Source organism: Orcinus orca, chromosome 3 (assembly GCF_937001465.1).
Source record: "Orcinus orca chromosome 3, mOrcOrc1.1, whole genome shotgun sequence".
NCBI lineage: Eukaryota > Metazoa > Chordata > Mammalia > Artiodactyla > Delphinidae > Orcinus > Orcinus orca.
Window position 1 is genome coordinate 59,684,308 of NC_064561.1, and position 16,535 is coordinate 59,700,842.

The following is a 16,535-nucleotide window of genomic DNA, read 5'->3' on the forward strand; positions in this document are numbered from 1 at the left end:
TTTATATGTAAAACTGTCTTAATACACGTGATTCCTATAGTGCAAAAAGCACCCTAAAGGAAACCTTTTGGTCTCTGAAGTGTACTAAGAGATATTTTGATTTTTGTTACTTTTTTGCTCTAACATTTTTTTAAGGTATTTATTTATTTATTTATTTATGCATGCTGCACTGGGTCTCCGTTGCGGCGTGTGGGCACAGTAGTTGTGGCACGCGGGCTTAGTTGCCCCTCAGCACGTGGGATCTTAGTTCCCCTGACCATGGATCAAACCCGCGCCCCCTGCATTGGAAGGTGGATTCTTAACCACTGTGCCACCAGGGAAGTCCCTTGCTCTAACATTTTAATGTACGTTTTCTCATATTTCTCTTCTTAAGGAGTGGAGGTAAGTCATTTTAGCCTTGAGAATTTGAAATTTAAATTAGGAAGAAGGAAAAGGGGGCCCAGTTTTGTTTTGGCTGCCTCATGTGGGATCTTAGTTCCCCAACCAGGGATCGAACCCATGCTCCCTGCATTGGGAGTGCAAAGTCCTAAACACTTTAAAAGTAGGGTGGATGGTTATAGCTTTGGATGTGTTGAGTTTAAGGTGCAGCGTATCCCAAGTTTAGCTCTTGTATAATTAAGTTAGCAGAAAATACAGACCTAATCCTAGGCCAGGGAACTAGGACTGGTGTTAGATCTGAGCAAGATCAGCATAGAAGTGATAGTGGAGAAAGGAAATTGAGAAGTGAGGACTGAACCCTGTGGTAGAAATTCAGAGTTAATCAAGGCAAGAGGAGAGTTGGGATAATGGGGTGTTGCAGTTAAAGGAAGTCAGTTTTTAGGAGGAGGTAATAGCTATTCCAGAGAAAGAAAAGGAATGAGACTGTAAGGCTTTGGGCTTTGGCTGGAATAGAGCTCAGTATACAGTCATGCTTAGTAAGTCACTGTTGACTCAGTGATATGGCCTGAGGGCAGTCTGGTGAGGGAATAAGGATATAGAATTAAAGGATAGGCAGAGAAACAAAAAAGGATAGGCAGAGATCAGATATTTGGAGTTCCTCATATACATATGAAACTTTGCTTTTTTTGGTGTGTAATTAGGGAGGGGCATTGGTTTTCATAGCAGAGAAACGACACCATGAAACTGTAGAGGAGTGACTGAAAGTAGGAGACTATGTTGAGAGGTAACGGGCATTTTTCAAAGTTTAGCTCAGATACTAACTTTTCTAAGAAGCCTTCCCTTTTATCTTCTGAATAAGTTGCTTGCTCCTCTGTGTTTGTTTTTGTTTTGCGGTTCGCGGGCCTGTCACTGTTGTGGCCTCTCCCATTGCAGAGCGGGCCTGTCACTGTTGTGGCCTCTCCCATTGCAGAGCGCAGGCTCAGTGGCCATGGCTCATGGGCCCAGCTGCTCCGCGGCATGTGGGATCTTCCCGGACCGGGGCACGAACCCGTGTCCCCTGCATCGGCAGGCGGACTCTCAACCACTGCGCCACCAGGGAAGCCCTCCTCTGTGTTTTATATTTACTTTATTGTCGCTTTTATATTGTACTTGTCACTTATCTGTTCTTTTAGGCCTTATGCTGCTTATGGCATCCTTATCAGCAGTATCACACCCATAGTAGGTCCTTAATAAGTGTTGAAACAGAGACTGGAAGAGCAGATTTTGGTAAAAGATTGACAGTTTTATTGAGATAATTTACCTATGTAAGCATCATCTACTTAAAGTGTGCAATTCAGTGGTTTTTACTATATGTACAGTTGTGCAACCATCACCATAATCCAATTTTAAAATGTTCATCACCCCCCCCCCAAAAAAAAACCACCTTGAACACATTAGCAATCACTCTCCATATCCCCCCAGGCCTAGATAGCTACTAATCTACTTTATACATTTGCCTATTAGAAAAGATTTGGGGCTTCCCAGGTGGTGCAGAATCCTGCTGGTTGAGAATCCTCCTGCCAGTGCAGGGGACACGGGTTCGAGCCCTGGTCCGGGACGATCCCACATGCCGCGGAGCAACTAAGCCCGTGCACCACAACTGCTGGAGCCTGCGTGCCTAGAGCCTGTGCTCCGCAACAAGAGAAGCCACCACAATGAGAAGCCCGCACACTGCAATGAAGAGTAGCCCCTGCTCACCACAACTGGAGAAAGCCCGCGCACAGCAACGAAGACTCAACACAGCCAAAAATAAATAAATAAAAAGAAAAGATTTGATCAACCCTTTATAATTGGTATTGTGAAACTACAGGTATATTGTCCCATTTCCCAGTGGAATAGTATATTTTAATACTTGTATTCCTCTGGAGGTTCCAGTTCTCCACATGCTGTCTTCCAGTACTACTATGACCAAAGCTAGAGAGAGCAGTGACAGCAAGGACCATTTGTGATCTTTGAAGTATAATTTTGGGTAGTATGATGAGAATTATAACCATTATACTGGGAACCAAGAACAAAAAATGAAAGTAAGATGGCAAATAGAAACTAGATTTTCAACAAGTTAACCGTGAACAAGAAAATCGGATGATCTTGTCTTACTATGAACCAACTATGCTGGGTACTTTCAGTTTCTTGTGAATAACAAGCTTAATGCGTACTCCTAACCCCGACACACCTCTTTACCTGGCCGTCTTCTGTTCATGCTTCAAGAATCAACATACTTCTTAGTCGAGAAGCTTTTCCTAATGCCTCCCTCTGAAAGATCTATTGGGTCCCCATAATTTGTACCTTCTCACCATCAGTTTCTCTTTCATCATATGTGTTTGCCTACACAGACTGTGCTGTAAGCTATGAGAGCAAGAATTATTGGGTTTTGTCTTGTTAGCCACCATAAATATTGAAAGGGTAAATTAATAGGCGCTTTAGTAGTACTTAGTACGCCGCCAGGGAAGTACATGAAAATAAGGGTGGAATTGTTTTCCTATCCAATTCACTGACCTTGTGGAGGGTAAATCCCTGAACCAAGTTAAGAACCCTGCTGTAAACAGATTTTTAAGGTAAATAGACTGCAGAATAAGATCTAAAACTTGGGCATCATATGTGTTTCACTCAGCAATAATGATGTCAATTAAGATGATTCGCTTTCCTTCTTCATCCTAACCCTCCTAACTGCTACTACTAATCCTTTACTCACAATATCATCCCTAAGATCTTTGAATTATGCTGTAGGATTTCCACATCAGTCCCCTTGTTCCTTGCCCTCTGCCTTAAAAGATGCATAAATGTTCCTTAACCCGCAAATTTTAAAAACACAAACAAAGGGCTTCCCTGGTGGCGCAGTGGTTGAGAGTCCGCCTGCCGATGCAGGGGACACGGGTTCACGCCCTCCGGGAAGATCCCACATGCCGCAGAGTGGCTGGGCCCGTGAGCCATGGCTGCTGAGCCTGTGTGTCTGGAACCTGTGCTCCGCAACGGGAGAGGCCACAGCAGTGAGAGGCCCGCGTACCGCAAAAAAAAAAAAAAAAACACGAACAAAAAAATGTGCTTTGATACTTAGTACTACTTAGTACTTAGTACGCCGCCAGGGAAGCCCCCAAAATAGTCTTTATATCCAAAATTATAGTACTAGTTAGACCTGCCTCTAAATCTTATTTAATGCTTTAATATGGAGCATGTATATTACTATAGCAAGATTGATTTTAAAGTAATTTTATGGTAACTGAATTTCTCTAAAATTGGTTTTCTTTATAATGCTATATATTTTATTTTATGCATTTAAAATACTCTGAGAAGGGATCAGTAGGCCTCATTAGACTACCAAAGGTGGGGGATCCATGACAACAGAAAAGATTCAGAACACTTGGTGTAGAACTAGCACCTCCCACCCACCCACACAACTTGTTTGGGCAAGTTCTTGGTTATTGTAGCTAAATACATTGATGCAGGATTGGTCTCTCAGTTGGTGGATTTCCAGTATTTATTTTCTTTTCCCTTTCTAGTCTTGTTCAATTTTAAATTACTTCTGTGCTTATCAGTGCCCTCCCCAGGGGTGTGAGATTGTAAGGGTGGGGAAATTAGCCAATTAAAAAAGGTTTGGAAGACCTAGGAAAGTTCTGGGAAAGGTTCGGTGAAGTAAAAGATAGAATTAAGGGGCTTCGCTGGTGGTGCAGTGGTTGAGAATCTGCCTGCCAATGCAAGGGACACGGGTTCGAGGCCTGGTCTGGGAAGATCCCACATGCCGCAGAGCAACTAGTCCCGTGAGCCACAACTACTGAGCCTGCGCGTCTGGAGCCTGTGCTCCGCAACAAGAGAGGCCGCGATAGTGAGAGGCCCACGCACCGTGATGAAGAGTGGCCCCCACTTGCCGCAACTAGAGAAAGCCCTCGCACAGAAACGAAGACCCCAAACGAAGACCCTGGTCTAAATAAATAAATAAATAAATAAATTTTAAAAATTAAAAAAAAAGATAGAATTAATATCTAAAATTTCTTGAATTCATCACATTATCAGAATTATTACTCTGATCACCATACCCACAGCTAAAACTGTGGTTCTTTTCTTACTTAACGTCTAAATCAGTTTTTAGTATGGAGAAATCGGTCTAATCGGTATTTGTGTTTCTGGTTCTAGTTGCTTAATTCACCAGAAAACTTAGTGTCTGTTTTCTTTATTAAACCTGATTTTCCAGTTCCCTGCAGTAGCCAAATAGCAGCAATGAGTGTCTTTCTCTAGTTAAAATGCTCTGGATCCCAAACTATTTCAAAGGTATTTCTGCAAGTTGTAAATCCAAAGCATTATGAATAAAAATTTTGTGTTACTGACCTTATAAAATATGAATTGTGTTTTAAATGAAATTGCAAGAGGAGGAAATAGATTGATGGTCTTAATTTTTTTTTTTTTTTGGTTGTATTTGGTCTTTGTTGCTGCATGTGGGCTTTCTCTAGTTGCTGTGAGCGGGGGCTGCTCTTCGTTGCGGCGCGCGGGCTTCTCATTGTGGTGGCTTCTCTTGTTGGGGAGCACGGGCTCTAGGCACAAGGGCTTCAGTAGTTGTGGCGCACGGGCTTAGTTGCTCCGCAGCATGTGGGATCTTACTGGACCAGGGCTCGAACCCGTGTCCCCTACCTTGGCAGGCAGATTCTGAACCACTGCGCCACCAGGGAAGCCTGGTCTTAAATTTTTGATGGCAAGAGAAAAGTTTAGTTCATTAAATTCTAGGTACCTAGGTATTCAAAGTAAAACAGGCCACAAATCTAAGGAGCAAATATGGGCAGAGAAGGAGAATGAGAGTTACACAGCAATCTTGTATACCAAGAGTTAATAGAAAATCAGGAGGTTACCCACATTTTAGTCCTGTGTCTAGTTCTTTAGAAGCATCGAAGAGTTACATGAATCAAAATGTAGTCAAAGCTGTGCATCATAGTTCTGCTTTCATGATGAATGCCATTAATAAAATGGAGCTTAATAAGTACTAACAATTCTAGGTTAAAGGATTACAGTGTCTTAAGACTCAAGTTCATAGATGCTTCCACCTTTCAGAAGTAATCAACTATTGAATGCAGTACTAGGAGGATTGGTGACTTTTGAGACTCAGGAATTTAAATTGAGAATTGAGGGCTTGTGTTGTGGTTGAGGGTCGCCTGCTGTTGAAGTCTGGTAATTTAGGAGGAGGGGGGAGAAGGAAGTGCCTTTCTTGACTGTTTTAAATGAATTGTTAACCCCGACACACTCATGCCAGAAACAGAACAAAAAGGGAAAAGAAGGCAATGTGGCATGATTACAATGAGAAGCAAGAAGAAAGATACAGGAAAAGATAAACAAGAATTGCCTGTAGGTGACTTTTTTTGGCCCATGGTAATTTGGGTGCTGTTGAAGGATGGGAAGAAGAGCTATCTATAGTTTTTATAATATTATGAAAGGCAAAATTCTACTGTTAAGGATGGTGTACGTAAATATTAATGTATAGGAACATTAAAAGGAATTCAGACTAAAGAGAGTAAGGTGGCTGGAACTGTTAGCAGTAGCAACCTAAAGGGGGAATTTGAGCTAGTTCTTAGAGTTGAGCGAGATTGTACTAGACCAGGTCCTTAATTTCTACCCTCATAAAAAGGAACATAAAAGTTGGATGATGATAATTTGGCAAGAGACTAAGTTTGAGATACACTGTCTTGAGAATGTAGATGCTATGAAAATGGGTATATTACAGCACTGATTCAGTGCTCATACTTTTAGTTCAGTGAAGACTCTGACATTAATAATCTAAAGATGGGAAGATAAATGGCATAGGAAAAGACATTTATCTGTTACGACTGTCACTTCTAAACTTTTATAATTATTTGACTTATTTGAATCAAAGATGAGTAGATGCTTCCTGATGACTTTATACTTTCGGTACAGGTAGTATTTTTGTATTCCTTTTTTTGTTTTCCTCATCTGCCACGTCAAGCATGCCCTAGCCTGGTAAAAACCTCTAATACAGCTTTTTATTCTTTAATTCAGCAAATGTTAGCATTTCCTGCATGTAAAGCATTGTACTGGATGCTGGGAATATAGAGTTGTGAACAAGACATAAAATGGCTGCCCCTATTATACTAGGATTCTCCAAAGAAATAGAACTGATGGATCATATATACAGGCATACCTCAGAGTTATTATGGGTTCAGTTCCAGAATACCACAATAAAGCAAAGTCACACGAATTTTTTGGTTTCCCAGTGCATTAAAAATTATGTTTACACTATACTGTAGTCTGTTAGGTGTGCAATAGCATTATGTCTAAAAAAATTGTACCTACCTTAATTTACAAATACTTTATTGCCAAAAAGTGCTAACCATCATCTGCGCTTTCAGCGAGTGGTAACTTTTTGCAATAATAACATCAAAAATAAAGATCACAGGGCTTCCCTGGTGGCGCAGTGGTTGAGAGTCCCCCTGCCAATGCAGGGGACACGGGTTCGTGCCCCGGTCTGGGAAGATGCCGCATACCACGGAGTGGCTGGGCCCGTGAGCCATGGCCGCTGAGCCTGCGCGTCCGGAGCCTGTGCTCCACAACGGGAGAGGCCACAAAAGTGAGAGGCCCGCGTACCGCAAAAAAATAAATAAATAAAAAAATAAAGATCACAGATCATCACCATAACAAATATAATAATAACGAAAATATAAAAATAATGAAAATGTGACAGAAACACAAAGTGAGCATATACTGTTGGAAAAATGGTGCGGATGGATTTGTTCAAGGCAGGGTTGCCACAGTTTGTAAAAAACGTGATACCTGCAAAGAGCAATAAAGCGAGATATATTTATAGGTAGAGAGAAAGAGATTTATTATGAGGGATTTGCTCAGACGATTATGGACGCTAAGAAGTCCCATGACCTGGAAGCAAACTAAATGCCCATTGACAGATGAATGGATAAAGAAGATGTGGTACATATATATACCACAAAAAGGAACAAAGTTGGGTCATTTGTAGAGACGTGGATGGATCTAGAGACGTCATACAAAGTGAAGTAAGTCAGAAAGAGAAAAACAAATATCGTATATTAACGCATATATGTGGAACCTAGAAAAATGGTACAGATGAACCGCTTTGCAGGGCAGAAATAGAGACACAGATGTAGAGAACAAGCGTGTGGACACGAAGAGGGTAAAGTGGTGGTGGTGGGGGTGGTTGTGGGATGAATTGGGAGATTTTGACTGATGTATATACACTAATATGTATAAAATAGATAACTAATAAGAACCTGCTGTATAAAAAAAAAATTTAAAAAAAAAGGGGGAGTTCCATGACCTGTGGTCTATAAGCTGGAAGCCCAGGAAAACCAGCAGTGTAGTTCTGGATCAAGCCTAAAGGCCTGAGACCAGGGGAGCCAATGATTTACGTCCCAGTTTGAGTCCTAAGGTTTGAAAACCAGGAGCACGGATGTCCTAGAGCAGAAGATGGAAGATGAATGTTTCAGCTCTAGCAGAGAGGGAAATTTCTCTTCCTCTGCCTTTTTATTCTGTTCAGGTACCCCACTTTAGGGAGGGTGATTTTCTTTACTTAGCCTGTCATTCAGATGCTAATCTCTTCTGGAGATACCTTCACATACTGTTTTACATTTTATCAGCTATTTCAGAATCCCTTAGCCCAGTCGGGTTGATGCATAAAATTAACCGTCACCAATCAAGTCAGAGGGGGAAGACCTACGTTAAACAAATGTTCTTTTTTCTCTTGTTATTGTTATAGTCATAGGGATGGGCATATTTAGGTCCTTTAATCTGAACTGAGTATTTACGATAATTACACTGATTTACTATTCTTGGAAGTCCTTGGGTCTCATAGCAATACCTAAAATATTTCATTTCAGTCATTTTGTTTTTTTTCTAAGGTATTTCCATTTTCATCGAGATTTAATAGAGAAAAGAAACCTCTAGCTCCACATCTTCAGCTATAATATAACTCTTCTAATTGGTTCTCATGTCATTGTCACTCCTTCCCCTACTCCCCAGTTTCCATATTGCATACTGATACCAAGGCCAACTCTTAATACTTATGTCCCATCCATACTCCACTGATAATTCCTCAGTTATCTATAGAATTTAAAGCACATTAGCCTGGTATTCAAGAGTCTATAATATAGCCCCAAACTATCAGTCACTTTGATTCGCCCCTTTATGCGAGCCCATGGTCTATTCTTGCCTCTGCCTAGCACATCTTTTTTTTTTTTATTTATTTTTAGCTGTGTTGGGTCTTCATTGCTGCTCACAGGGTTTCTCTAGTTGCGGCGAGCGGGGTCTACTCTTCATTGTGGTGTGCGGGCTTCTCATTGCAGTGGCTTCTCTTGCTGTGGAGCACGGGCTCTAGGCGCACAGGCTTCAGTAGTTGTGGTTCGCAGGCTCTAGAGCGTAGGCTCAGTAGTTGTGGCACACAGGCTTAGCTGCTCCACGGCATGGGGGATCTTCCCGGACCAGGGCTCAAACCCGTGTCCCCTGCATTGGCAGGTGGATTCCCAACCACTGCGCCACCAGGGAAGCCCTTAGCACATCTTTTTCTACCTTATCTATCAAAATATTACCCCTCCTTCAGGATCTGACTAGTAACAGACCATTTTCACTAGTTTTCTTTCTTTGGACAGATGTAGTTCCCACTGATCGTTTGCTTTTTCTGAATTCTGTTAGCATTTTTTGGTCAGCCCTATTGACTTGTGCATGTATTATCTTAGGCTTGTGCTTTTTATCTGTTTCTTAATTTTTTAACTAGAATTAGTTTGGATATGGGTTTAGAGGAAGGAAATAAGATCAGAGAGATGGACCTTCCTTCTCTTAGCATCTTCTTCAGACCTTAAGGTACCTTTTTTATGCTCTCAGTAAGAAATGATGGTTTTCTAAGTTGCGAGCTCATTCCTTGGCCTACTTCCTTGATTGGTCAGGCAACACTATGTCTAAAGACATTGATTTGAAACAAACAAATAGTAAATGAGACCTTGCCCCCTCTCCTTTTTTTTTTAGCTTTCATCCATTAAATTACTTGATTCTTCTGCATCTTTTGAAACTATTAGGAAGAATAAGGTCCAAATCAAACCAGTTTGTTTTTAATCTCATAAGTATCTGAGTTACCTACAGTGTGCACATGACTTTACCATAGTGTACTTAGTAGCAACACATTGCTGCTTATGTTGAAAAATGTCTAAAGATAAGACCTGAGTTTCTGGTTGAAGGCACCTAGAAAGTGGAGAATAGGAGTGAGGTTTTCATGTTTGTGGGTTTCAGATTGTCTGCAAACTTAAATGATCTCAGAGAATCAGCTTAGTGCTTGCTCATTACCCAGATTCTATGAAGACATAAGACAAACAGTAGGTTTTATCTTACAGGTGTAGAGAGAGAAACGCCAAAGTAACAGTACCTGAAGATTTGTATTGTCAAGGGGTTAGATCTTGGATATAGGCAGTAGTCAGTGGCTATAGGAATTCTGTGAAACGGGAGACCAATGTGGGATAGTCTACTTAAGGAAGATTTCTTTGGCATCTGGGTATTAGGATGTTGCAATTGAAAATGGAGAGTTAGCAGCTTGCAGAATAAAAGTGGAAAACGTGGAGGTGAAGGTAGAAACTGAGTAAGTAGGATTTGGATAAGCAGAAGGCTGTTCCTGGCTCCTAATCTGTGTGTAATAATGTCGGGATGGGTTACACAGGTGGAAAGCACAGATGGGGAGGGTGTGAGGTGTTAGATTTAGAGAAATAAGTTATATATTCCTTGAGATCAAAAGGAGGAATGAAAGAAACACCTGTCACTTAGGTTTAAAGAGTTATAATACCAATTTCTAAGCGGAAAGACCTAATTATTTTAGAAGTGCCGTAGTTGCACCATGGAGGAAAATGCCTTTGAATCATTTATGTTTTAGTTGTTTTTTTATGGATTGTCTTCTTGATATTGAGAATAGGGGCTGTGTCTTAAACTCATACACTTAAGCAATATGGAGAAAAATGCCTAATAACTTGTTTGGTTTTTTTTAAAGTGTGTTTCTGAATTCATCTAATTCCCCCTTGTTTCTAATTATTATGAGAGTATTCTGTTAAAGACTTACTTTACATATGACTTCCCACAAAGTGCTTTATGAAATTGTGTGATTGCATGAATGTGAAGTATGAATTTGTGCCTTTGACATTTCAAGTTTGTAGTTTGGATTGGATGGTTGTAAAATTCACTTTATTGTAATTTTGTTAGGGAGCCATTGGTACAAATTTGTTGATGTAGACATGAGATGTAGTCTTATGAGAGTTGATTTGTGCTTTCTCTTTTGCCTTTGATTCTTAGTGACTTCCCATCACTGCCTTAGCTCTTTCTGGATTTGGTGGGTTTTTATAGAGTCATTTATTTTTCTCTAAAACCTAGATAAATTAGGTTTTTTTGTTTTTGTTTTGTTTTGTTTTGTTTTGCGGTACGCGGGCCTCTCACTCTTGTGGCCTCTCCCGTTGTGGAGCACAGGCTCCGGACGTGCAGTCTCAGCGGCCATGGCTCACAGGCCCAGCTACTCTGTGGCATGTGGGATCTTCCCGGACCGGGGCACTAACCCGTGTCCCCTGCATCAGCAGGCGGACTCTCAGCCACTGCGGCACCAGGGAAGCCCCGATAAATTAGATTTTTATATTAAAAATCTGCCATATTCTTAGTATTGGATGTTTATAATGGCAAGGACTGGTTTTGAAGTTTCTGACAGCTTCCTAGCACAGATTTGCCTCTGCCGTTAAGTAAAGAAAGAAGAAAAAAAAGAAGGAAAACAAAACAGGAATCAGGAAAGGAGAACATAAGCTATTCACTTTGTTCATCACTTATCTTTTTTTTAAAAAAAATATTTATTTATTTGGCTGTGTCGGGTCTTACTTGTGGCACGTGGGATCTTCCATCGTGGTGAGTGGGTTCTTCATTTCTGCTCACGGGCTTCTTTCTATTTGTGGTGCAAGGGCTCAGTAGTTGTGGCACACGGGCTCAATAGTTGTGGCAAGCAGGCTTAGTTGCCCCGTGGCTTGTGGGATCTTAGTTCCCCAACCAGGGATCAAACCCGTGTTCCCTGCATTGGAAGGCAGATTCTTTTTTTTTTTTTTTTTAATAAATTTATTCGTTTATTTAATTTTTGGCTGCACTGGGTCTCCGCTGCTGCACGCGGGTTTTCTCTAGTTGCTGAGAGCGGGGGCTACTCATTGTTGTGGTGCACAGGCTTCTCAAGGCGGTGGCTTCTCGTTGCAGAGCACGGGCTCTAGGCGCACAGGCTTCAGTAGTTGTGGCTCCCGGGTTCTAGAGCGCAGGCTCAGTAGTTGTGGCGCACGGGCTTAGTTGCTCCATGGCATGTGGGAATCTTCCCCGACCAGGGCTCGAACCCATGTCCCCTGCATTGGCAGGTGGATTCTTAACCACTGCGCCACCAGGGAAGCCCCGGAAGGCAGATTCTTAAACCCACCACTGTGAGCTTTTCTTTCAAGTGTTGTAAATGTTGGAATGTATGTGAAGGGTGTTGAATTCCTATATGGAAAATAAAGGATTGGAAAGGGATAATTGCAGCAGCTTTGAACATAGTTTTAGATACAATAAGGGCAGATCAACTCTGCCATTCGAAGTTTGGTACATCTGTTGCGTTTCTTAGGCTAGTGAGCACAATCTGTAAGGTTAAGCAGAAAATTTCCCCATCAGGCTACCTTTTTCTGCAAAGACATATGAAAATGAATTCCTTTGTGTGTTCGATGGTAGTTATTCGTGTATCATGTTTGCGAAGTAGTAGTCCTCGGGAACAGCTGAAGCAAAAGCGTAGGAAGGAATGTGAGCTTTTTAAGCCTAGTCACCTTACGATCTTTTACATAAGATTCTAGGGAGCGTATTCATTGGATCTGAATATGAGACCATGCTTAAGTAGCTGGTTTTGCATTTTCTAGAAAAATATAGTTATTAAGATACTAAATCCCCATTCTCTAGTTTCAGTCTTAATTTTCTTTTATAACAGAATAACATATTAGAGGAAAATTTTAAAAAAGAAATAACACTAAAAACACTAAACGGGACTTCCTTGGTGGCGCAGTGGTTAAGAATCCGCCTGCCAATGAAGGCGACATGGGTTCGATCCCTGCTCCAGGAAAATCCCACATGCTGCGGAGCAACTAAGCCCATGTGCCACAACTGCTGAGCCTGTGCTCTAGAGCCCGTGAGCCTCAACTACTGAAGCCCGTGCGCCTAGAGCCCGCGCTCCACAAGAGCAGCCACCACGAGAGGCCCGCACACCGCAACGAAGTGTAGCCCCGCCCCGCTCGCTCCAACTAGAGAGAGCCCACGTGCAGCAATGAAGACCCAATGCAGCCAAAAATAAATAAATAAATAAAATTATAAAGCAAACCAAAAACACTGAACAGTTTTCCACTAAACTGATATTCATTAATGCCTTTGACACAGATTTTTTTAAGCCTTTTTCCCGTTTTGAATATTTTTAAAACACATAAACTTCTCAAATGGTAAATCCAGGTATCATTTCTTATTAGAGTTAACAAAGAAATCACTCCAGTCTAGCTTTAAAATAACTTCCTTGTTTTGTTTTTTTTTTAACATTTTAAATAATGGCAAAATGCCTTTTTTTGGGCTGTGCCACATGGCATAAAAGATCTTAGTTCCCTGACCAGCAATCGAACCCGTGCCCCCTGCAGTGGAAGCACGGAGCCCAAACCAACCACTGGACCTCCAGGGATGTCCCTCAAGCAAAATTCATAATCTAGATAAGTTTGAAATAAAAATGGTAGTGCTTATTTTCAGGAAATTACCCGTACCAGACTTACAGGCGTATAGAAACTTGAAATCATTTATTGCAGTGATTTCCAGTTCTTGTAGTCTCTGAAATTAGCTGTTGATATTCCTAGAGTTATTGGGGGCAAATTGTATATCCACAGTAATATAGCAACGGATAATTAAAGCATGATTCTTCCAGTAAAAAGCAAATGTCATCTTTGTGGTAATATGATTGTTTTCTGTGATCGGGAACTAAGCAAAAATGTGACTCCTTATTAATACAACTTGGTGGGAAATGGAACATGAGTTATAGTGAAAGGGATCTTTGCTTTCTGAAACGTTTTGGAATGACTAGTAGAATCTCCTTCATTTCTTCAGTTAAAAAGTAAGACCAGGTGAGGTTAAGAAACTTGCCCATCGTCTCAGGAATCAGTGGTGGATGGATATAGAATTCAGCTGCCCTGGTTAAGAGGAATGTTAAGGCTGCCACACAAGTACTGACTTAATTGGACAATGGGTTGCTTGACAGGAAAAAATCTCTTTACCTTGTGTTGGGCAATGTAGTCAGTCAGTGAGTTCATCAACTGAATAGTGGAAAATTTAACCCTAAATAAAACCTAACCAGAGAGGAAAAACTATCTTACTCAAATTTTTAAAAATTTGGTGATGTTAAGTGATAATCAGCTTTTTATAATACCCTCCCTTTTCCCCTTTTCATTTTATTAGGTGGTATGGTCAGGAAAAAGACTACAATGTGCTAGTCATGGATCTTCTTGGACCCAGCCTCGAAGACCTCTTCAATTTCTGTTCAAGAAGGTTCACAATGAAAACTGTACTTATGTTAGCTGACCAGGTATGTGAAACTTTTATGAGAATAAAAACTAAGAAATACTACTGTTTACCACTACTTAACTATAATTTAAATGTGTGTAAACCAGAGAATTATAGTCCCATGTGTCACTGTTTAACGTTTGGATCAGCAAAAAAAGATCCATAGTAAGGTATAGTCATTCAAGTGTATTACTCTAATATGACTTGTAGATGTTTTCCCATGGGTATAGGACAAAAACGGATTATACTAGTTTATTACACCTATAGACTAGGAGTTTTCAAGCTGCTCCCATCAGATAGAGTGTATTTGTTTTAGTGTTGAATATAGCAGGTTTCCTTATAAAATTTTGTTTGAAGAAAGGATTTGGAGTGTTTGTTTGTATATAAATATAGATAAATATGTATATATTGAAATTTTGTTTAAATTAAGCAAATTGAATGCTATGTATTATGTGTTGAATCCTTATGAAAGGTGTATTTTTGAGGAAAATAAGGTACTGAAGTAATTTAAGGAATAATTTTTGACCAGGTAGATGCTCTTGAAGTAAAGGATTCTCGGCCATTGGTAATAGGTAAGCAAAACCAGGGAAATTTTTATGTCATGAATTAGATTTATTCATTGGCTTGAGATTAGATGAAATTGTTTTAAAGCCAAGATTAGATTTTTTTGAACTAAAGGAAATAAAAAGGAAAATTAGTTTTAAAGAATTTTAAGATGGGGAATAATAGGGTCAGGAACAAACCTTGAGGAAACAGATAATATGGTCAAAGATAATAGGTAAATGTCAAGGAATTTATGATTAAAACCTCTTAATATGACATGTGAATGAATCTTAATAAAGGAGTTTGTATTCTGTAGGCTCAGTAACACATAGGCATTCATACAGTGAACATTTATTCGGGGACTGCCATTGTACTTAACACTGGGAGGTACAAAGAAGAACTAGTCTCTTCCCTCTAGGAGCATAGAGTTTAGTGGAGAAAAATGGAAGGGTTCTGTCATAGAAGTCTATATATTGGATACACTAGTAACATGAGAGAAAGAATGTAATTTAGGAAAGGGGGTTGCAGCAAAGTATTTGTTTAAGAAGGAAACAGCTGAGTCTTGCCCCATAGATGACAGGCAATACTTGAAGTAGTCTGTAGTTTGTGCTATTAATTTGTCTTTTGCCCCACATTTCCCCTGTGAGTTAATACTCATAGTTTAATTATGGGTATTACTTAGCTAGGACAAATATGTACATAAGTGAGCCAGTGGTTTTGTTTTACTTCTTTAATACATGAGTTGCTGCTGTACCTAAAGATGCTATTTGAACATTGTATACATCTACTTCCTTGAGAGTATGAATAGTTTAAGCCAGAGATTACAATTTGGCTTCAAAAGACATTTGCCAAGGTAGAGGAGTAAGATTTAGAATCTGTATATCCATGGTAATAAAAGCTCTAGAGAAAATGAGGCCAAGTAAAAAATAGAATCCTGACATATACTACTAGAAGAGCAAGAACATATGGGTAGAAAGATAATGTTGGCAGCCTTTGCACATGGAAAACACTTTCAAATACAACTTGTATTTTACAGAAAAGGTAGACATAGTTGATAATTTGGAAATTAAAACTATTATAGAAGAGATGCCAGAGTTAAGACAAATTTTTCAAAATTTAAATCTATTTACATAACAAATGACTGATAAAAGATTGTTGTATGCAAAGAATTCTTAAAAATTAGCAAGAAAAGGACAAGCCAAAAGAATACTGGATGAGTATAGATTGACAGTTCATAGAATAGTACTAAATCCAAAAAGTCAGTAAAAACAAGCAGGTTTCCAAACTGTTAGGGAAATAAGCGAGGTCAGTACCTGTCAAATTTGCAAAATTTAGAAAGAACTGAAATAACTTTGCTAGTGGGAGAAAGAACACTACTGCTGAAAAAAATGAGTTGTTATAAGCTATTTTGAAGGGCAGTCTGATGGCACCTATCAAAATGAAAAAAATACATACCTTTCAGCCCAGCAACTCTGCTGTAATAGTATGGGATTTATAATCCATAGAAATAAAAGCGCTAGTAGGTAAGGATATATTTAAGTATTATTAATAGCATTATTGTTTATGGTGGGAGAATATTGGAAATAATGGGAATACTGTGAGTTAGGGGATAACTGGGGAGTACTTCCATCTGTGCCATAGAATATTTATAGCCATTAAAAAGAATGCTAAGACCATACCACTTGACGAGGCAGAATTTCCAAGAAATTAAGAAAAGCTTGTTAGAATGGCATGTTTATTATTCAGTTTTGGAATATGATCATACAAGTATGGAGAAAAATCATGGGAGAGTCCAAAAGGCATGCAAGAAAGGAAACCCAGCGTGTGTATGTCCCCATTTGTATAAAAAGTTACATGCTTACATTGTATGGTACCAACTTCCAGGAATGTTTGGGTTATAATTAGTTAAAAACAAGTGAACAAGAATAAAGTGAGTGGACCGTTTCTATTTCAATTTAAAGCAATAACAACAACTTACAGCTACTATATCAATTGGTCAACACCCCTTA

At 39.8% G+C, this 16,535-nt stretch overlaps 1 protein-coding gene across 11 annotated transcripts in view; it reads left to right on the forward strand.

Annotated features, from left to right (window-relative positions):
* The window catches only part of CSNK1A1 (casein kinase 1 alpha 1), a 49,473-nt gene that overhangs the window by 10,054 nt on the left and 22,884 nt on the right, over nucleotides 1–16,535 (forward strand). For all 11 annotated transcript variants that reach the window (XR_004477177.2, XR_004477178.2, XR_004477179.2 and 8 more), the window contains exon 3: nucleotides 13,879–14,005. Coding sequence is in view for 8 of the 11 variants with exons in the window: in XM_033406794.2 (XP_033262685.1) it covers nucleotides 13,879–14,005 (127 nt within the window). In the remaining 3 variants the exon portion in view is untranslated. The remainder of the gene's footprint in view (nucleotides 1–13,878; nucleotides 14,006–16,535) is intronic.